This window comes from Haplochromis burtoni, unplaced genomic scaffold (assembly GCF_018398535.1).
Source record: "Haplochromis burtoni strain Fernald_Lab_line unplaced genomic scaffold, NCSU_Asbu1 Contig_29, whole genome shotgun sequence".
Classification (NCBI taxonomy): domain Eukaryota; kingdom Metazoa; phylum Chordata; class Actinopteri; order Cichliformes; family Cichlidae; genus Haplochromis; species Haplochromis burtoni.
Window position 1 is genome coordinate 479,402 of NW_024582390.1, and position 22,530 is coordinate 501,931.

Sequence of the window (22,530 nt, forward strand, 5' to 3'; positions counted from 1 at the left end):
ATTATTTGATTTGCCTCTAAAATATGCTTATCTATAAACAATGAATCTAAAATACTGAAAGGCCCAGAATGTCACGCACACATTTATATGGTGATTTTATTGAATGTCTTTAAGCCCATTTTACTAACAATCACATGCAACTTGAGAAATATGCAGCTTGAGGATCTTGCCCAAAGACCCTTTGACAGACTGGGGAAGCCAGGGGTTGAACTCCAACTATTTCTGACTGGCAGACAACCGACTCTACATCCTGAGAAACACAGGCACTGTCTAATCAATGCAGGAGCCTCACAATTCCTCGTAGATGTTTTTAAATATTTTGAAAAAAACATGTTTAAAAATAAAGACCTGGTTTCAAGCCAGTCACACTCAGTGAGATGGTGGGTTTGATGTTTACACGAGCAACAAATACGAACAGTGGAAAAATTGGTCAACGGAAAGACAAAGTGGTGGCATCAGATGGAAATGAGCGAAGGGTGAGCTAAAATTAGTATTTTGTTTAATATCTACAACAAGGAAGAAACAAATAATAATATATGACTAAAAGTTTACATTTTTAATTCTGACAGTTCGAAATATACTTCTCGGTCACAATACGCCTAATTTAGGACAAAATGTATATATGATTTTACTTAGAAACTTTCCTTCTTTCATATAAAAAATTTTAAGGTGCAAAATTCTTAAACTATTGCAACATAAAGAAATATCTCACTTGAGGAAGTGCCGTTAATGTTGAGAGAGCTCACGCTGCTGATGTTAAAGCCCAGATTTTGGCTCAGCACACTAGACCTGTTATCACAAACAGAAAACAGACAAACCCACTTAAAGCAATAAATGAAAATATACAAATATATATATATAAATGTAATTTTCCAGACCTCAATACTATCCAAACAGAGCTTGGACAATTCAGTGATACAACGTATTTTGGAAATTAAATGGTAGATAAACCACTAGTCAATTGCAAGAGCAGCTTTCTTTGAAGAAAGTGCTACTCTCTGCTAGGAAAACCGTTGAAATAAAAACTTAGAAGTATGATGACATCTTTGTACCAGTCTGTGTGGACATTGTAGCTCCTGGGGTCCCCAATTACAGTTTGATAGAAGATATCAACCAGAGATGTTGTGTTCATCACCAGACCCTCAATTATGACCTCTAGGCTGGGCAAGAAAGTGTGACAAAGCTGACCGGACTCTATGTTGAGGCTCTGCATCAGGAGGTGTACAGTCTCTGTATCCTCTAACAAACACACCTGTAAGAAATCAGTCACATTATGAAGTGCAATGACGAGTTTGATTTTCATGTCTGTTTAAACCCTTTAGTATGATTATTTTCATGTTTGCTTGAAAAAAAAAGCTCCCTCTGCTTTACTGCAACTTCTGCATACGTGTACATTTCACACTTTGGAGAGGCAAGTGTGAAATGTACACGGTGGACAGGCGTGTCTATTACCCGTTTTGCTGTGATATTCATTTGAGATAGCTTCACTATTAGCCTTAAAAAAAGAGGGCTTGTTCAAAGTGTTTCAGTGCTATTTTTGTGGAATACTGATGTCAATGCTGTGGCTACTTATTAAACTCAGCAGTTTAATAAGTTTGCACAGGTCTCTCTGGGAAGGTAGGCTTCAGCTAAATAAAGAATCAAATTAAAAACTATATTTCCATAGGTATATACAGCGCAAGTGAGACTATATGTGTGAGGTCTGCAATAACAAAAGGATATACATTTTAAGTAGTTCTAATTAAATCATCTGTTAGTAAAATATATAAAAACCCACACAGTGTTTTCCATGGAAACACACTGCTTCCACCTCATCTTCGGGATGTAACAGCATGTATAATTATGACTTACCTCATAATTACCTTTTAGTTAGTGTAATTAGGATTCTCAACCAGGTTTTGAATTACAAGCTATCACATAACCAGGGTTAGCTAATGGAACGTGCAGCAGGAACAAATTTGGCGTGCCAAGTTTTCCAAGCAAATAAAAATTATTAATTGGTAGCACGCAATGCAACCTATTATATCCAAGTATTTTCCACAATGTAAAAGGAATAAAACCCTGGGAATCTCAAGTATAGTAACAACTTTTTAATCGTGTTACCAATTTCTCATATACGATCTTAATCTCTAAATTATAAGAAAGAACCTAGACACTTGTTTTGCTTTTTGAAGCAGCGAGCATCTGTAATTTTCAGTTGTGAGTTATTATTTTACATTTTGTTTTAATGATAAATGTGTGCAATCAGAGTAATTAAGTCACAAACCAGGTATCTCAGGAGGTCTAGATTTTCTTTAAACTGTGGGTCTGTTGGGAGGGTCTGGAAAAGCTGACTAGCTGTTTTGATGATCTGCTGCATGAGCATCAGGTTCTCTGTGAACAGTGAGTGAGAGAGAGAAAGCGAGAAAGGGAAGGGGAAAATGAAAGTGAGAGGGATGCTATTAGAGTTTGTAGTCTTAGGGAGTAAGGTCTGTAAGGTGACAGAATAACATGACATCCCACTGGGCTTCATTACAACTTGCACCATTACGGGGCATCGTCATCAGGCAGCAAGCAGCAAATGATGTGCTTAAAGTGAAACCCTGTACTAGACTGATGGGGCCAGAAGGGCCAGCAGTACTAGATGCTGTCGTGCATTAAAACACATCTGACAAGCCCTAAGAAAGGCACCACCTCAGGCAGCAAGATATGATGACAGAATATTTAATTAGTCCAAAATTAGACAATGTTGATGTTTAATCTCAGGCTGCTAAACACCTACAGGCCTTTGCAATTACAACAGTGCACTGTGTGTGAGTGCATCTGTGTGTGTGTGTATGAGTAAATATGAGTAGGGCTGCAGAGAAGTGAAGCTGCTGCTGCTTACAAAGTGATTCTATGCACTAAAAACATTATCACACAAGCACAGATGCAAATTAAAAGGAGGTCATAGATGTCCACTTGTGCGAGTGCGAGGGGAGACGTTTAGCGAGGGCGGACAGGATAAGTGATTGAATTCTACTTTGCTAATGAGATTTAAAAAGGTGCTGAGTGGCTTTCTGCTGGAGAATGGCCATATGGCCTTGGGCTCTTTGGGAGCTCAAGCTAAGCTGGTGTGAAGTCTTATTCCTCATATCTCCAGAATTAATTTTGCAATACTTTAATCATGTATACAATAGCAACAGCATTGGCAAAATATATTCTGGTCTTGCTGTGGTCTCGCAAAAGCTATAAAAGCTGAAGAAAAGGGTGGCATTGCTCTAAATAGCAGATTGTTGCTTATATGTACATACCTTCCCAGCAGGTATGTAAATACAAGCTGAAGCATCAGCGTGAGCTTGACAGCATGGCAACAATTAGACTTAGCATGGATAAAAGGAGATTCACTCTGGAGTCAGAATTGTAAAGTCACTTTAGTTTAACTAATAAATGTGCATTTCTCATCATAATGCTCCTCTTGGACAAAGAAGACTGTAAATGTCCAGATTGGGTCAAAAAGAACTGAGCCCTTGAGTTACCTTGAGACTCATTGGCTAGTGCTCTGGTGAAACTTTTAATCACAGAGGAGTATGGTAAGGCATCAGGAAGCATATCCACCACATTCTTGAGGAGATCCATTGATGACCTACAGGAAATAGGAAGGACTGTTTGTTAAACAGAGGCTTTTAAAATAGTTGACTATAAGGCAAGCAAACTAAATTGAAAGTTTCTAGAAGCTAGAACAAATATAGATCTCACCATACATAGTGCACAAGATACATTCTTTTTTGTCACACCTTAAGCTGTAATGAATGTCACACCTTAAGCTGTAATGAAGGACATAAAAATAACACTTACTTATCAAAGACGTCAGGGAGAGTGAGGAAGGAGAGTACCCCAAGTGCAGCATCAATGGTCTCTTCTCGAGAGGCATTCAAGCCCCACTGCATGCCACTTGTAGCTCCCTTCATCACAACGCTCAAATCGGGATTGGCAAAGAACACATGGGCTGTTTCCATAATTTCTGGTGTTGTAGGAGGGACAGCCAGAGCTTTGAACATGGTTGGGTAGTCAATGTAGAACAGGTCTATGAAGTCATTCATCGGGTCTGTTGTCATCATTAATGAGGCATCACGTCTGCGTCTGACCAAATGTGTGTGGTAACCGTCCGTCATTTCTGAGTCACTCAAATGTTGGACCATTGGGTCTGGAACATTACCGGTGCTTACCAACTGCCTAAACATAGCAATGACGTTTCCTACTAAGTCTTCCAGGAGCTCTACCGTTGCTTGCATGTCTGTGTTCATCTTGGCCAGGGCAGACAAGACAGGCCTTACGATGTCATAGGATCTGAACAAAGCCTCACTCAGCAGGTCTAGCCCAGATGCTTCGGTGGAGTGTAACCACATAGACAACTCGGCCACCTTCTCTGCTATCAATTTTGTGTCATTGGATCTCAAAAATTCCTCCAAGACTTGGTAAATCATAGGATCATCACCAAATACCTTAATGTTAATCATCAGTCTGATAACTTCTGTTGTCAAGTCGTAAAGAGATGCAGTTGTGTTCCCTTCCGGGATGGAGAAGATATCATAAGAGGAGATGTTTGCAGAGGAAAGGAAGCGCATTGCTGCTTCTTTGAGGAGCTCCTCGGCTGATGTGCTCTGTTGAAGTAGTTGATAGTTGTCCAGGATGTAGCCTGTAGCGTTCACAAGAGCTTCCATGTAGGGCTGCAAGGCGGGGGCCACATTATGCAATTCATCTGAGAGCATTTTGATGGAAGACAAACTGTAGAATAAAGAAAGTGACTGAATGTCAGGTTAAGCAGCACAGTACATCAAACATGGTCTATGTGACTGTGACTCTGTAAGCTGTCTCATGTAAAAAATATAAACATGAGTTCAAAATCTGGAGATTATTGGAAAGCCAAAATACTCATTGAATATAATGAAACAGATTTTTGAATTGGTCTTTTCAATACTATGATTAGATATAACATTCAGATTTAGAAAGAAGACATATTTCCTCTTCATCAGCCTTTTCCCATTTCATCTTTGATGAAAAAGACTGTAGAGTGTTTCCACTGTGATCACTGATCTATGACTTATGTAGTAAGACCTGACTGATTCCCTGCGATATGCAAAATGTGATCCTTATCACCACGCTGGTCTCATTATAGCAGCTGGCATATAAAGGGAAATCAATTTTAAGAGGATGTCTCGGCTAGCTGAATTGTAGTTAAGCCGCTATCTGTGCAAGCCTGCCAGTTTTCAGGCAAGCTTGCATTAAATTAATCAAGTTCAATGCAAATGTGATCACTTCACATCCTTGTGTAATTACGTATGAATCAAATTGGTTTGACTGGAGCATCGTGGATAATGCTGTTATACCAAATGGAGTGGCAAGTTCATGGTGAGTTCATGTATACTATAGGTGAGTCATTTTCTGTGGTTCTTTATAAAAATTAAATTGACTGTTAACAGAATTTAGTGGGAATGTAAAGAATATTTCCACATTCAGATACCATGTTCAGGGAGTTTCTAACGTGGCTGTACGACATTTTGTTATGATTGTGTCTTGCGATTGTGATCTACTGAAGGCTTGGATTACTCTTAAAACTATGACACGATTCTCATTCCTCATGCTTGCTGTGGTCATAAAAACAGTTTGCTCCTCAAGTAAGTTTTGAAAGTCTAAATGCAGCTAGATGTGATGTCTCATCAACAGTCACTTAGTGATTCGATGGATTGACCATTTTGACCATAAAAAACATTTCCTCTAAAACATAGCAAACCATGGTCACTGCACATAGCAGTGAAATTATCTGACTGTAGCTCACCTGTTTTGCAACTGCATGTCTTGGAGCTGGTTTTGCCAGTAAAGCTGTTCCTCAGGACTCATAGACTGCTCTACCAGCATTGAGAGGTGGTTGGAGAAATTCATGACCAACTGATTTATCACAATTACGTTGTTAATGTTGACTTGGTAGAGTGACTTTACAGTTTCTACAATCCTAGCAGCTGTGTCGCTCACATTGGTTGGTCCCATGATCATCTGCTTTAAAGACAACATAGAGCAGAGAGGGACCATTAGCAATCAGCAACTTTCTCCGTGCGTCAACACTGACCCCAAGTGGTAAAACTGTTAATTGTACTTGCAAGTGTGAATGCGGTATATATTTTACTATCAAGTGAAATTAAGTAGTACTTAATTTGACATTTTTACACTTACACTCATGTTTATTTGGGAGTAGAGATTCTGTGCGGAAGCATAGGCCTCCAAAACAGGCTTCAGGCTGATGTTGCACCACACAGCCATGGTGTTAGGGCTTAACCCTGCTGCCTCACTGACTGTCTCCCAAACTTTGAGAACTTCACTGCACTCCAAGGTGCCATTAGCCTATAACAAAACAAAAACATGTGTCACGTGTTTCATAAGCACTGAAAAAACCTGTTCAGTTACTAAGACGAGGAAAAGGTCAGAAGTCTCACACAGATATTTTCACTTTTAATAGACTGGTACACACCCACAAGCAAGCTGCTCTTTTAAAAAATGTATTTACAAAGCAGCAACTGTTTCTGTCACGTCGAAAGTCTATTACAGGGATTAATGTTAAGGTAGGCTATAATAACAAATCTAACAGTAGCATTTTCAGGAATTAACATGATATGAATACATAAATATGCACTGATGCCAGGAAAGCATTAACAACACACACATACTGCTTTCTGTACAGTCAATAAGTCAGCAGCAGATGTGCTTAATATAATCTTGTGATTTTATGGTTTGTAATTTATGTCAATTTGTGAGCTTTTGAGATGTTACCTATGGATAAAGGTATCCTCTCTCCTTGTTAGCTGTTTTCAAGTTACATTAAGTTAAACTACCCTTTTAGCTTATTTTAGTCTACTAATTTAAGTAAGCTTACAGAGCTGCTAGAAATGCTATATCAACATATTAACTCAATAGATATTTAAGTGATATCAGTATATACATACAGCTTTCAAAAGGCAAGTCATTACTGCCACACCAGTTTAAGAGAGCAGCACATTGCAAACAAGCGCAACAGTAGTTGTCCTGCAATGAATCAAGTTATGTGTTTCAAATATCTCTCAGTCAAGGCTGAAAAAACATTTTGAAAAAGACTAATTCTGATACAGGTATCTTGGATTAGGCAAAATATGTTGATATTATCAACTGGCCAGTATATACTATAAGACTTAGAAGTCGAGTTTGGGGGTCATACGCTGACAAGTTGTTATTGTGTGTGTTATTTTGTGGTTCAGCAAGACTATATAACGCCTACCTGGCATAAATAACAAAAGAAAAAATATCAAAGCTTATATATATAGTCAACAACTCTACCCTGATGTTAGCCATAGCTAAATGTTTTCTGCGTCATCGCATCAGAATCTTGTCTGTCTACATCTGTCTAAATCTGACGAAAGTTAAATAACTCAACAAATTCTGATGCAGAGAAGTGGAACAGAGAAGAAGCGAGAGAGAGAGAAAAACCTCACAGCCTCACTGTTTTAACTTCTGTCAAGGATGAAGGAAGGAAGACAGACATTGCTGTGTGCAATTACGCACACACATACACATGCAAACATTTCCATAAATGAGATACCGGCAGATGACTAGGGAGACACTTGCACGAATGATACAGCAAGTCTAAAAAGCATTCTTTCAAGAACACTGACCTGCTGAGCCGCCCGCACTGTGCTTTCAATGGCAACCTGAAATTTTTCCAGGACTTCAGAAAAATTGTAATGAGTGTTGTTCAAAGACTGTGCAGCTTCTCTCATCAGGTTCAGGATGGGAATTTGAAGGCTTTGTATCATCACTGAAAAGAAGAAGACAAAATGGCTTGACCCACAAGTTTTGAAAAAACAAAACAAAACAGCAGCAATACAGCACATTAGTAAAAGTGGCAGACATATCAGGAAATGACTATCTCTTACTTGGCATGTGCTGCATTAGTCATAAGTTGTGTCTAAAGAACAAGTAAATAAAAGTAAAGCTGGCACTATATGTTCTTCCTTAACATTCTCACCATTTCCAGCTTGGATGTTCTCCACTAAAGTTCCAACCATTTTTTCAAACTGTGGGATAACAGACATTAAATTGTCCAATAACTCTGTTCCTTCAAGGGTGGACAACAGGGTTCCCAGCATCTGTTCAAGCCTGTAACAAATTAGTAACATATTAGGTATGGTTTAGGGTAATCACAGAACAGAGCGGCAGTCTTTACTGTGAAGCAAGTTACAATTACTGTCAAATTATCGTGGGCATCAGGGTAATTTGGGGCTTTTAATGATTTCTTTGAACTGTTACATATATAAACAAGTGCAGATTCAAAGATCAATCTGGAAACCCCCAATACTCAAGGCTGCCATGAACTGGAAACCACAGCAATGCCAGCATCACTATCCACAGTGAAGCCAGATTTATATTGCCATGGACTGACACATCTTGAAATCTGTTGCTGCCCAAATGAAAAAGTCAAATGCTTTCTAAAGAAATGTTTTATGGTCACACAAGCTATTTGGACACCCCAACATTAAATGGGTTTGGAGTAGTAAAAGAAAGGTTTTCTAACCTAAGAAATCTTTATCAGCTTTCAAGCATATTGGTGATAGGATCATGGGGTTTTTGCTACTGATACATTAAACAAAACAGATGGAATAATGAAGAAGGAGGACTACCTTCAAAATCTTTGAGTGGATGCTCCAAAAGTTGAATGATGTCAAACAAAAAAATTGTTTTTGGAATGAATAAAACAGGATAACGTTAGGCTGCTGCCATCAATTTGAATGAACTCTGCCAATTCTGCCAAGATGGGTGGTTAAATATCCAGCCAGAATTATGACCAGAAGCTTATTGATTGCTACTAAAATTTGGTTGAGGTGCAACTTCCCAAGGCACATTTAACAAAAATATTACTGGGGTTAAATGGACAATAGAAATAAATATATATTTATTCAATCTTGTGCACCCAATTCCTGTTTTTCAAAGTTAATCAAAGATTCTTATCAAAAGGATAAGAATGTACACAGTACAATCGTTACACTCTGGAAAAGCAACAGTTCAAAGAAATCATTAAAAGCCATGAAAGTGCCATGAAATTTATGCCCATGATGAGTGTATGTAAACTTTTTTTACAACTGTAAAACAAAATTAGTTCCTACACAGATCAGGTATGCAATTTAATATCAAACTGCTGTATAACAACAAGCCATTTGGATTGTTACCATTACACTGATAATTACACTTACTTGTTCCATATGTCTTGGTCTGCATTCCCAGTTAATATGGTCTCCAGGACTGGAACAAGTTGAGTAAAAGCCTCCAGGGATGGAGCAGTCATATGTGAGCCAGTGCCTTCCGCAACCAGTGGCCAAAACATGCTCACAAGTTTGCCCAACTAATAATAAAAAGTGTCAACAATAAGTGTGCAGTCCCGTGAGATGTTTTTATTATTAATAAAATTATTATTAATTAAATGTCATTTTTAAATTGAACACTTTTAGATGTTATGTTTTCAATATATAAATGTACGTTCAACTAATTTTACCGGACATATAATAAAATAAAAATAAAAGTGCAGACATTTTACCTGCTGAATGATTTGTTGTGCTGATGCATTTTCAAAGCCTGCCCAGAGGTTCATGTTACCTGAAATCATCAAAAAAAAAATGTGCTCACACATCAGGCCTCATGGATGTGGAACTGCAAGCAGAACGACCAACTCTTACAACATATATCAGAAGCATTGTGGTACTTTGATCTACTCTTGTTCTTAGGCTTTTTGGCATAAATGCCGGAATGATGAAGTGCACAATATGACCTCCACTCAATCAGATTTCATCAGGATTTAACATGCAGTCCACCTACAGTGGTATTAAGAAGCTGACTTGCCTTGGCCATACTCCAAGATAACCTGAGTGATGTTAATGAGGGCAGAAATGTAGGGCTGGACTGGGGATTGCTGTGACAGGAGGCTCTGCAGCGTCTTCATTTCATTGAAAATTCTTAGGAAACAAAGCAAATCAACATTTCAGATCTTAACAAGTCGTATCAAATGTTCTTTGTGTTCTCTAATGATTGCATAGAATAGAACTGCATGCATGCAATCATTCTGTTAATTTATTTATTTTTTATCTCAGAGCATTAATAAGGATTAGAAGTACATGTAAAATCCCTAGTACCTAAAATAACCTTTTTATTTGACAAAAATAAAAATAAAATATAAGAGAGAACTTTTGGACAAGATCTAAACTACAATTAGACCTATAAATTTTCCTTAGAAAAATTAAACATCAGATTTGTTAAATTTCAGAGAGAACTGCAATAGGTTGAAAGCAGAGTATTACTACAGACTACTTTTGTAGAGTAAAAATAGACTAAAACATCTGTTGCAGCTAAAAATATATTAAGAACTTTAATTTGAAGCAATTTTGGGTGCTGGAAAAGCAAAGTGATACTTACTGCACTTGTTTATTTTTTATAGTAAATCAAAAGCATGCTTTTAGTTCATCTAATGCATAGGTGTCAAACTCTGGCCCGCGGGCCAAATTTGGCCCGCAGCCTAATTACATTTGGCCCGCGAAGCCATACCAAATTATTATTAGAGCTGGCCTACTGGTATTATACAGTTAATATATATATTGTTTAGTATTAAGCTTTGCTTGTCCCATATTCAGTTTTCCAGCAAAACTTATTTAAGTCCATAAGAAAAGATTCATTCTTATATCTGGAGGAAGATTTTTTTTTCAATAAATATTAACGTTAGCCCGCAACTTTGTTCCAGTCTTGAATTTTGGCCCATTGTGTATTTGAGTTTGACACCCCTGATCTAATGCTTTATTACATTTAATACATCATATATTCGTTTTTGTGAGGCATTATTTTAAAGCAATCCCTATTCTTAAAGCTATTTTGAAATGATTCATATTTGTTAAAGAGTACTCATTCGAGCCCCTTCTGTTACAAAATTATGGTAATTGTGTACAGTAAAGTAGCGAAACTCACATCTGATTCAGGCTGTCTTGTCCATTGGCTTCAGAGATGGTCTCAAAATATGTTTTTACAAACTTGAGTGAGCCAAGCATGTATTCTGCAACCATTTCTGGTACAGTTTGTTGGATGATTCTCTCAACTTTCTCCAGGATGACGATGGAGATGTTTTTAGCTGAAGCAAAGCTCATGTTTCGTTGGACAATGAGATTTACTGACTCTTGGACAATTTCCAGAAAATCTTGCTGTGACAGTGGGATAACAGTAATGTTTGGGATCTGTATAACATGTTGCACTACTTCTACAATGGCAGCTATGAAGCTTTCATCCTGTAGGCCTTGTTGCTCTGCCACCATCACAGCTTTGCTTAGAGACTCTGTGATATTGTTTATTATGGAAAGGTAGGCCAGCTGATCATCACTGAGAAAATTTTCCACTGTCTGCAGGATGTATTGGAGATCTGTCACAGGGGTGGCAATGGTGGAGTTTTTCCATTGGATCATACTGCTAAGGAGCAATGCGGCATCGGGCTCTGTCATCCACTTCTCAATGAGACCAAGGTACTGCTTAATTTGGAGCGCCATGGAATGCAGAATGGTTGCATCGAAGTGCTGTTCAGAGCCTTCAGTGTTATTCCATGACTCAAGGTTGACCTCTATTAAGTCCAACAGATGCTGAAGAATCTCAATTGCTGTCTGGCCAGTTTCAGTCACAACGGTGCCATCTATTGGGCCTTGGAGGCTGTTTATTAGGAACTGGACCTTGTCACTAACAAACAAAGAGAAATTTGTCTGTGCTAGCTGTAATGCCACTTGCATTTGTGTGATGGAAAAGAAAGGATGAAGGAGCTCTGCGGTTGCACTATCGCTGGTGATGTTTTCCAGCCGTTTCAAGTACCATTCTATAAGCTTCAGATATACTGTCTGGACTTGCACAGGGTCCGTCATTTGGGAGGTGTTTACTGGCTGCATGTCGGCAATCAACTGTATCAGACCCTCTACCACTTCTATTTCATTCATGATCTCTGGAGTGTTTAGGTGGCTCTGGTCTAGGCTCATCTTGATATTAGTTAGGGTGAGATTCAAGCTGTCTACAAGAACCATGTTAGGACCGGAGTTGAAGTTAACTTGGGTGAAGTCATTGATAGTCTTATTGACAATTACAGGGATGAGGGAGAGGATGTCTGTGTTGTTATGGAGAGAAGGTACCTGTGTCAGAAAGCTGCTGAACATATCTATGAGTCCCGTAACACACTTTGTTGTTACCATGATGTCATTCTGGGGTTCAAAACAGCTCTCAACATTTGCAATCCCGATTATATTTGACATGAGTTTATTTATGTTGGAAGCTCCAGCTAGCTCGGCAATAGCATTTAGGTCCTCAATGGTTAGGTTTGTCTGTGTAAGGGCATTCTGGACATCGGACACGGTAACATTTGGTGTATTCATGACCACTTTGATGAATTGGAGGGTCTGCTTGAATGTTTCCAGAGCGGCAGTATCATTTGGTGACAGGAGCAATGAGAAAACCAAGGAAGCTATGTTTTCATATTCTTTATCCCCCAAACCAAATGGACCAATTTTGATGGTGACAGTCCCATTGGCTGTGAACATCATGTCTAATATCTGATCCAGAAATTTAGAGATTTCTGAAAATCCAGCCAGACAGTCCTCGCCTGCTGCGCATTTGGTTATATTACTCTGCAGAGCCTTGAAATCCTGAAGAAACTGAGCAGCATCACTTTGGATTTCCTTTGGCAGGAATGCTACAAATTTCTGGATAACGATGTCCTGGGCAGCATCTGGTCCAGCCTGAGTGAGGTTCTGCAGGCTCTCAGGTGTGAGGAGGTTGAGAAAGTCCATGGAAAGCAAGTGGAGGTCAGTGACTTGAGCCGTGCTGTACTGGGCATTTGGTAACACGACATGTTCAATTTTTCGTAGCCTATAGAGGGAAACCACAAACTCTTGAATCTGACGGACGTACCCAAGAATGATCTCAGTTGGGTCACCATTTGGAGAGTCCATCACTGTCTTGAACTGCTCCACAGCACTGATGATGGCTTTTACAAAACCCACTGAGGTCTGGTTGGTGAAAGGCTCAATTGCTTTTATGAGACTGTCCACTTCATCAGAATGGAAGTAATCAGAATAGGTAAGCAGAGTGTGTCCCATGATATTTGGGAGATACAATGTGAGGTTACCCTCCAAAGAGAGGAACTCCCTTATCAGCTTTTCCAGTTCAGGCAAGGTTGGGTCTGTTTCATTGAAGGTAAAAATATGCTGGTTTAACCTGCCAAGTTTGGAGGCTACAGCAAGGATTGTGGAGGCATTAAGCGGAGACTCTTGGCTGAGCAGAGGAACAAGTGATGACAAACCCGTGGACTCTAACAGGGCATGAATGTTTAGAGTCATTGTAGCTGGGTTAGTGATGTTTTGATTGGGAAGCTTGGAGATTGTACTGAGGAATTCATCCAGGTTATACATCAGATTAATCAGGTAATTAGAGAGGGCATCACCTCCTTTGATTTCCTGTTTCAAATATACAGCTGTCTCATTTGTATAGATTTCACCATACACATGTTGCAGTAGATTCACAGATCCTTTGAGCCAGCTACAGAGAAACAGAAGAGTAAAACAGAACATGCCAACTTTATAAAGTCCTGAAAGCAATGCATGTGTAACATTAAAAATGACAGAGAGAATTGAGCGTTTCTATTTAACTGTAATACGAAATGTTGTTGTCACTACAAAAAACATGGTAATCAAACTAAAGTGCTGACAAACATGTTATGCTAGCACGCATTAAGAAAACATTTTTTGTAGGCTACTAGTTACAAAAAGGCAGTGCGACAGCAATTCCTGTTGGCTTGTTAAACAGGCAGCTCACTGTAGCTACTTATTTAACAAACATACGGTAACAGAACAGCGTATCTCTTTATCTACACTGATTATTATGTTTTTAAAAAGCAGAAGACATGCTTCAATTCTAAAGCATAAAATTTCCATGTATATTTCAATCAAAACTAAAAAATCTTTGTCACTTACTTCACAAGGGCATCACTTGGTGACATCAGAGCCTGAGTCATTGCTTGAACAAAGTGTGGCCAGTTGAAACCAGTGTCACAATGAAGGGCTAAGTTCTTGTTCAAAGAACCTACAAAGCAACACATGCTAGGAATTAGCTGCATTGACTGGAACAAACCGGATTAACAGGCTTTTACACGTATATTAAATAAATATATTTTGTAACTGAGCTCCTTTGATTTGTAGAATTATAATAAAATACAACTTTAATCCTTTCTTTTGTTGAACACAGTTTAGTAGTCACATATTGTCTAAAAATATGTCTGTGAAGGTTCTCAGTCATCCAGGTCATCGTAGTCAAAGGACCTTGCAAAGAAAAGCGTCTGCACTTCTTTAAGTTGCTTGAAGACGTTTCACCTCTCATCTGAGAAGCTTCTTCACTTTGAACTGAAGAAGCTTCAGTTCAAGCTTCTTCAGTATTTAGATATATTTGTATGATATTTGTATATTGTTAGTTTTCAGTTCAGTTCAGTTCAGAGAAGAGAAGAGAAGAGAAGAGAAGAGAAGAGAAGAGAAGAGAAGAGAAGAGAAGAGAAGAGAAGAGGAACTCACAGTTTGCTGGCTGAGTGGTGACATCAGGGTGGTAGTTCAAAATCCAGTAAGCAATGTGGAAGTAGTCCTTTACCGGTGGCCACTGATCACTATTTTCAATTCTTTCACCAAGACTGATCATAAACCACACAAGACTATAAGCAAAGAAAAATCACAACATGTCTGAGTCAGTAAAGTAATAACACACACCTTGTAAAGCATTGTGCACATTATCTGAAATCTGTTTTCTTCTATTACATTTACTAAAGTGGGAAAATCTGCACAGTCTTATCAAACTTAAATCTAGTTACCAAAAGAACCCCCGTATGTTAGGCCTGTTTCTTATGTGCTAAGTTTGTTATGCTATGTTGTTATCCAAGTAGAAAATGAACACTTTGTCAAGACCTGTTTTGAACAGCTCCAGAAACAAACTGGGTGTTGTTGTCGGGTATCCAGTTCATCCAGTATTCTTCATCCAGCTTTTCTGTCATTTCGGTCAAAATCTCAGCAAACTCCAAGCTCTCCTCATACAGCTCGTGCCACTCAGACAGAATCATGGGAAGTGTTATGTTGAAATCTGCTTCGCCTGTTAGGATGGAGTACAGATCTTGTCCCTGGGGATTATAATATGAACGATATAAGAAATTGTTTCTTTAAACAGTTAAAGCAAAATAAATTAATAAATCCTTAAAAAAACATATTTATACTTTTTAATTTATAGGATTAAGCCTTCCTTGTTAAGAATCTGTTGCTTTTCACTTGAGTAAGTTTATTTTTTATAATGTAGTAAAAAATTATTACATAATATAGCATTTTTTTAGACCACAAGTTGCACATAAAATATATTTTTACCTTTTTAATCAAGTCCTCCCAGTCCATCAGCAAAGCTTGTTGCAGATTCCCGTTGTTGGGGCAGATCAGTGCTTTCCATACTTCAGTTTTTATGCTATTGATGGATAACAGCCAGTCCAAGGAAGCCAGAACTTCTTCACATTTTACATCCTCAGTTGACATCACCTGGTAAAACAGAACAACACATCATCTGATTTACTGCGGAAGCCTTGAGGGAGATACTTAATGTATGAAGTGACAATAAAAAGCTCAACTGACAGCGGAGATCACATGTGTAAGATGCCAGATTTTGACACAGAACCTGTTCACAGGCTAAAAGTTAAGGTTAGTCAACATAAATCCTACATACCTTCATAACTACTTCCATCACACTGTTGAGGACACGGTCCATCAAAGCGCGTGACTCGGACTGGTTTGTCAGCAACGTATGATAAATCATTTGGAGGTCATTAGCATCTTCCAGGGCATTTTCTAGAATGTCTGCAAAGACAGAAACAAACCAAACTCAACTCAGTGAGAAAATTGGTTTTTGGATTAGGCCATAAAATCAGTAACTTTTCCTAGTTTAGACACTTTGTTAAGTTACAAAAGACAGTACAAGTGTTGTTTTGTCCAGTTTTGCTTGTTTTGTTGTTTTGTGTGTGTGTGTACTTTCCCACAGGCTAACTAATCTTATTGGGTTCAACATTTCATCTTTCATCAGTCCCATGAGAAAGGGTGTGAACTTTTTCCATTCATGTCTTTGGTATGTATTGTGTAACGCAACTGATGATAAAACAAAATGTCCGCTGAGTGCACAAGCTTCTCTATTTCTCAAATGCTGCTCTCTTTTTAAACCTGACATTCTTACAGCCCATGTCTTTTATTTTTATTTTAGTTTATGTTTCCCTGTTGGATGTATAAGAATCACCAATAATGATTGGAAAGCCATTTTAATAGTGCTGGAAATAAAAGTGAAACATTCACCGTAATGTTAATTTTCAAATAAATGCTCTCACAGGTGAGACCTCACTATGGACATGATGCTTTGTTGTCATACCTTTTAGCATGTCAATGGTCTCTGACGCTAGCTTCATGGACTGATAACCAGTTCTGAGGATGCCCTGGACAACCGTATTCACCTCAGGCACATTTTGTACAAGCTCCAATGCTGCCTGACCGATGTTCAGAAACCTAACAAAGCAAATGATAAGACTCAGCTTAAAGCACAAGACATCAAAATTACAAGAATCACAGGAGAACTAGCAGAACAAATAAGTAATCCGAAAGTTTTATCAGCTTCAGATCAAAGGTAAGAAGAACAGTCATTTTAGCTTCAATTGATTTTCTACTAGTATTATTTAAATTGGAGAAAACACTGTACTCACAGCTCTTCCTCTGCGTTTTGTGGTTCTGTATCTGGGCTGCGCCTGGTCCTTGTGATGTTGGAGGCTTCAGATTCTCCTGAAGAGAAATATCCAGTCAGATTGTAGACCAGTCCTCTGGCAAAGAGCACGTCATGTTTAGCAACCTCCTTAATCCAGGCCAGGAAAACCTGGGAACGAAACATGAATCTCATTAAAACATCTATATTGTAAAGCCACTGCCAACTGAATACCATTGAGGTTTCTGTGCAGGTGTGGACTGGAAGATGTGGTTGCTTCTTACTATCACGAAAGCATTTCGAATGTCATCAAATAATTATTTGGCATGCTCTTAATCGTAAGTCGCATTGGGAACGCAAGTTGGGAGCATATGGAACAATTTTAAAAAACAATCAAAACAATGGAAAAGGAATTAAAAGAAAATTTTATTTCTTATATATGTGATTCTCTCTGTTAATGCTAATAACATTAGCCTACCTGTCTTGCCACCTTTTCTGTGCTGATCATGCTTAGAACCTTGTCCACAATTCCTGAGCTGCATGCTGTTGCTGACCACAAGATGTTGCTGCTGTTATCACACAGATAAGAATGCACCAGATCTTTGTCCAACATCAGGCCGAAAGCCTACAATGGTCATGGAGAGATGATAGTGTTAACCAAAAAAGTAAATATATATGTTAGCTTTAAGTGGGTTCTTTAACAGGAATATGCTTTAGACAATTTTAACTTAGCTAATGTTAGGCAGTATCCTTAATAGTTGCATATTCTGTCTATAGTATGGTCTGATAGAGAGTAATATCACTTTAAGGAGCAAAAACAAATACAGTCACTATATTACTTATCAAAATGTTTATTTGCTCTACATGCAAATTTTATGTCTCTGTTTTTCCTCATTTGAATCTTGTTTTCTAATTCCCATTGTGAAATTCAGTTTCCAGGAAATGTTTTGTGAGCACTTTGGAATAACCAGACTTTCAGCTAAAAATAAAGCCAGAAATTCAAATTACTAAGAGAAAAACAGTTGTACTTCATATGTGTTTGTAAAAGTGAGTGGACAACTACTCCCTGCAAGCTTCTTAACTGTGTTAAAATATTTTGTTGTTGGTTTAAATATGTGGTTTGAATAAATGACTTTCCTGAACTTGGATTTGTACCATTGCTCTGACATTCTCACGTAAAATCTCTTCATATGAGTTACCACTGTTCAGTAAAGACAAGAAAGTAAAAGTTTAACAGGATGTGTCTGTGTAAATGTGTAAATGAATCGTACACAACCCTCACAACCCTCTTTGTGGAACTGTTGTTGTTGCATAAATGACTTCCTTATTAGAATTAAAATTCCTAAGACCAGCTTAATGACCCTGAAGAAAGAGATGATGACTTTTTTTAACCTTATAACTAGAAATATTTAATGTGCAATGTATTGAAAGGCACATGTAGAACTCTTTTGCTATTACCTTTTTTCACATGAAAGGAACTGCCTTCTGTGGCATTGCTATTTCTTTGCATAGTACTGTTTACTGAACTGTTGCGTGATAATGCATACCTTATCCAGTGGTATCTCATAATCCAAAACATTTTCTACGAGGAATTTCACCGTTGTTCCTAGTGAGTCATTTGTGACCAGTTTTCCAAGGGGAATGGTGACATCTATGAAGAATTCAAGCACACAGTCAGATATTAGCAGACATGGGTGATACATAGAGTATTTACAGTAAAGCTAATGGTCCATAGTTACTTTTGCCAGGCCAATGATTGATATAGGTGATCACTCTGATGGCTTCAGCAAGAAATGAATCATACTTGGAGAGCAGGCCAATGGTCTCAGGGAAATCTTCCTCCATGGTATATGCATCACTAAAGAGACAATTTCAGAAGCATTAAATCTTCAAGTCCATAATATAGTATGGACTGGAAATATAGTTTAAAAAAGTGAAAGGTAATATCAAGAGTACTTCTAAGCTGAATTCACCAGTTTTCAAGCTTTTTTGGACCACTAATAGGTACTGATATGTTATTTTTACTAAATATGGTTTGATTTTGCCATTCCATTCTTTAAAAAAATCTGACATACTACGTTAACCCCTTACTTCCGCTACCTTCATTTATTTTTTAAAAAACTGTTTCATCACTGAAAATACTTTACCCCTGTAGGTGCTTGAGTATGTCTTCCAGTGTTCTCAGCATTTGGTCAACAGAACCATCTGAAAAGAGCTGAGGAAGAGCTAGAAGACGGTCCCATAGCAAGCTGTCATTTTGCAGCTGATTGAGGAATGTCACTGTCACCCATGCCACCTCCATCAATTCCTCTGGTTGGGTCAGCATCCATTCTTCCAGTATCTGACAACCAGACAGAGAAAGTATCTAAGCCTCCTAAAGCAAGATTCAATTACAAAAAATACTAAACACAAAACAAATAGAAAAGAATACATTTGGTTAGTGTCATTGCAGTGTGCTGACTAAAGCCAACCTAACATACATGGGCCTATATTTCACAAAATGTATAGGATCAAGTGCAAACACAAAAATATACCTGATTGACTGTATAGAGTGAGACTTCGAACACTGTGTTATTGGTCTTGCAGAAAGTGAACACAGCATTGGTGAAAACATCTAGCGAGCTTTCGTTCAGCATGGGCAGAGTCACGGTGCAAATGGCCCTCTTTAACAGGTTGGCTGACTCAAGCATGTTATCCAGGTTCTCCTGCAAGAAATGCAGTTTAGGTGAATGCATGTTGTTGTTATTATTACTAGCAAATATACAACTGGTCTGCTAACACAACATTATTAGAAATTGTAAATGCACTATCTCCAAATTTAGTCAGTAACAGCAGCATGGTTGTAGGGGAAACTGAATATTTTTGACACATAAATTTATCTATCTATCTAGTTATCTTTCAAATCTTGGACTGGGTATACGTTTAGTAACAACATAAATAAGTATAAGTGTGCTTAGTAAATAAATGCAGTACATGTTTTGTAGCCATTGCTGCAATGCAAGCTTGAGGTTTGACTATGATCTACAGCAGGGGTGCCCAATCCCGGTCCTCGAGAGCTACTATCCTGCAGCTTTTAGATGCATCCCTACTCCAACACAGCTGAATCAAATGGTTTGATCTCTTCAGCATGCCATCATGTTTGGCAAAGGCCTGATAGCAAGCCATTCATTTGATTCAGGTGTGTGGGAACAAGGATGCATCTAAAAGCTGCAGGACGGTAGCTCTCGAGGACCGGGATTGGGCACCCCTGATCTACAGGACCTACAGGATCATTTTCAAACTTGACTGAAGATGCTATCAATCAGCTCTTAATACAAACTGTACTAGTACTGAGAACCCTTGTATCTTCTTTTATTTCTCCACAATACCCACCTGATCTTTGGTACTGTTGAAGAAAGTCGTTACAGGAGCATTTTTAGGACTTCCATGGTGAGATGTGCCTTTAAAAAGCAAAAAGATATTGTGAAAAACTGCAGGACTTTGATAAATACTAGATAACCATTTAAATCAAAGTGATTATGTTAGTTGAGCAACGTACCCAAATTGTCCAGCAGTTTAAACAGTTCTGCATGATCATTGGTGAAGTTGTTGGAGAGAAGGTTAAGAAAATCCCCCACTTGACCAAGACTCTCCAGTGGAGAACTCTCTGTCACAGACCTGTGGTACAGGTATAACAGGGCAGGTGAGGTAGTAAATATATTCTATTAGATGCATTTAGGACCCTTTTAGTACTAAAGGTTTCATCTTTCTGTCTTAAATTAAAAATACCTTTTGTTTCTGTGTTTAAGGCGCTTGATTTTGACCATGCATTACAGTAATCATATTTATAATACTGCAATTCACTGAAATAGAACCTAACTCTACAATACAATGAAGCTTAACTCGATGACACTTTGATTCCCTGAAAAGAAACCTAACCGAACAATATTCTTGTTCCCTGAAATGAAGCCTAAGTAAAATGTACTGGTAGATAAGAAGTAGACAAACAGGTTCTTCTAGCAGCCATTGACATTCCAGTTCAGGGAATTTAAATCAAAGAAGCTTCCAGATAATGGTATTTGTTAGCACGTGTAATGTGATAGGTAAGGGTTAATATCCTTCCCTTCCTCCACAGGGAAAAGTCTGTTGTTGCCAAATTTTCATGATCACACACTGACTAATCATGTCACGTGATGCTGTAATCCTAAGGTGCGTCCCTCCTCTGAGACACAGGGACCATGTGATTTAAAGTCAGCAGAGTTCAAAATGTAGTTTTAAACAATAATATATGAAGGGTTATTGACTTAAATCATAGTTGCAGTAAATATGCAATTTGTAAATATGTTTTAGCACTTAGATTGCAGATTATATACATAGACTGTATATACACTGAGTATACTGACGAAGAAGGTACCTTGCTTTCCTCGACTTTGATGTTGTTGGTTCTACCAGGCGAGATGTGTTATGGCAACTGCTATCTGTGTTGCACATGAGGGTCTGGAGGAAAGGAAATAAGCCTGTGCTGGGGAGGTTTCGGGGACCCACATAACCTAGAGGAGATATGATAAAGGTTTTGCTGTAGTGATGACACTGGAAAATGTCATATTCATTAAGAATTGTTTCTAGGTACGTAATTGCATGCATTTGGCAAATGCAGATAGTTCAGAAGCCTTAAAAATGACATCAATTCAAGATAATAATGTGAACGACAATAGGATATCTGATACTGAGAAACAGTTTTACAAACACTCTGTCTGAGAAGTTCCTGGAATAGTTAGAAGCATCTACAGCATTACTGTACATGGGTTTCATGACCGGTGCCCAACCTCTGCCTTCTTTGTTAGAAAACAATCTGAGCTATTGTATCGGACAAAAAAGAGAGATCCAAAGATTAACTCAGAATGACCTGTGTTTAATCAGGTAATTTTTGATTGATTGCCATGACGTGCAAGTTTTGAAAGCTAGAACATACTGCATAGGTGCATTTTTCCTTCAGAACTAAAAGATATTCCGTATAGTCACACCGCTAGTTCTATAGGAACAATATCACATATGGAGCCACTTTACTTAAAAAATATGGAACATGTAGCAGTTAAAACTAAAAATGAGAACTGCTTTGCTGTCTCCAAAAACGTTTATACACCAGTCAGATTTTGGTGCATTCTGACTCTGTGTCTCTTTCAACCAGGTATAAAATAAAATACCCACTAAACGGTATCTCAGGGGCAAGAAGAGGTCCTATTGGTTTGACTGTTTTACTAAAAAGTTTGAACACTGGGTTATTAAAGTTCAAGTGAATTCACATATCTTTCAAATCCAATCTGCCAATCAAGCCTGAACCACCAAATGTGACAGGATCAACTAGTCATCTAAAAGTGTTGTTTCCCATGGTGAACATTACCATGAGAAAGAAGGTTATTCCTGTGGTTTTTTAAGGATTTTATTGAAATTTAGATATACCATTTCTTAATGTTGCTGTGATTACATGTGGGGGTTTTTTAGGCTGAAAGCTGTTTGAGAACCTGGCTCTCTGTTAACCATTAACCTTGTTATTTAAAAAAGGCTGTAGGTGGCAAAACAAAGGTATCTCAAAAGCCTCTCCTTTTAAAGTTTCACACAAATCTAAAGCAGAGTAAATGTGATGTCAGTAGGCATTAAATGATAAAGCAGAACAAACACCATGTCAATAGTGATGGGATAGGCTCAAATCTGAAGGACCATTGATGTTTGCATTTAGTTGTCCATTTG

The 22,530-nt window shown here is 38.1% G+C and overlaps 1 protein-coding gene across 2 annotated transcripts in view; it reads right to left on the reverse strand.

Moving 5' to 3' along the window:
• Window positions 1–22,530, reverse strand: part of abca12 (ATP-binding cassette, sub-family A (ABC1), member 12) — a 57,526-nt gene that overhangs the window by 33,497 nt on the left and 1,499 nt on the right. The window contains exons 4-31 of one of the 2 annotated variants that reach the window (XM_005918363.3): window positions 21,197–21,332; window positions 20,342–20,460; window positions 20,176–20,243; window positions 19,338–19,508; window positions 18,951–19,144; window positions 18,543–18,661; window positions 18,351–18,454; window positions 17,282–17,428; window positions 16,808–16,974; window positions 16,480–16,613; window positions 15,790–15,920; window positions 15,441–15,605; window positions 14,994–15,202; window positions 14,610–14,743; window positions 14,019–14,127; window positions 10,990–13,584; window positions 9,877–9,989; window positions 9,575–9,633; window positions 9,234–9,382; window positions 8,012–8,142; window positions 7,659–7,801; window positions 6,190–6,357; window positions 5,798–6,012; window positions 3,817–4,746; window positions 3,498–3,604; window positions 2,267–2,373; window positions 1,053–1,252; window positions 713–789 (exon numbers count right to left, since the gene is read on the reverse strand). In XM_005918363.3, coding sequence (XP_005918425.1) covers window positions 713–789; window positions 1,053–1,252; window positions 2,267–2,373; window positions 3,498–3,604; window positions 3,817–4,746; window positions 5,798–6,012; window positions 6,190–6,357; window positions 7,659–7,801; window positions 8,012–8,142; window positions 9,234–9,382; window positions 9,575–9,633; window positions 9,877–9,989; window positions 10,990–13,584; window positions 14,019–14,127; window positions 14,610–14,743; window positions 14,994–15,202; window positions 15,441–15,605; window positions 15,790–15,920; window positions 16,480–16,613; window positions 16,808–16,974; window positions 17,282–17,428; window positions 18,351–18,454; window positions 18,543–18,661; window positions 18,951–19,144; window positions 19,338–19,508; window positions 20,176–20,243; window positions 20,342–20,460; window positions 21,197–21,332 — 7,101 coding nt within the window. Of the gene's footprint in view, window positions 1–712; window positions 790–1,052; window positions 1,253–2,266; window positions 2,374–3,497; window positions 3,605–3,816; window positions 4,747–5,797; window positions 6,016–6,189; window positions 6,358–7,658; window positions 7,802–8,011; window positions 8,143–9,233; window positions 9,383–9,574; window positions 9,634–9,876; window positions 9,990–10,989; window positions 13,585–14,018; window positions 14,128–14,609; window positions 14,744–14,993; window positions 15,203–15,440; window positions 15,606–15,789; window positions 15,921–16,479; window positions 16,614–16,807; window positions 16,975–17,281; window positions 17,429–18,350; window positions 18,455–18,542; window positions 18,662–18,950; window positions 19,145–19,337; window positions 19,509–20,175; window positions 20,244–20,341; window positions 20,461–21,196; window positions 21,333–22,530 lie in introns of both variants that reach the window. The other variant, XM_005918362.3, reaches the window with a different exon arrangement.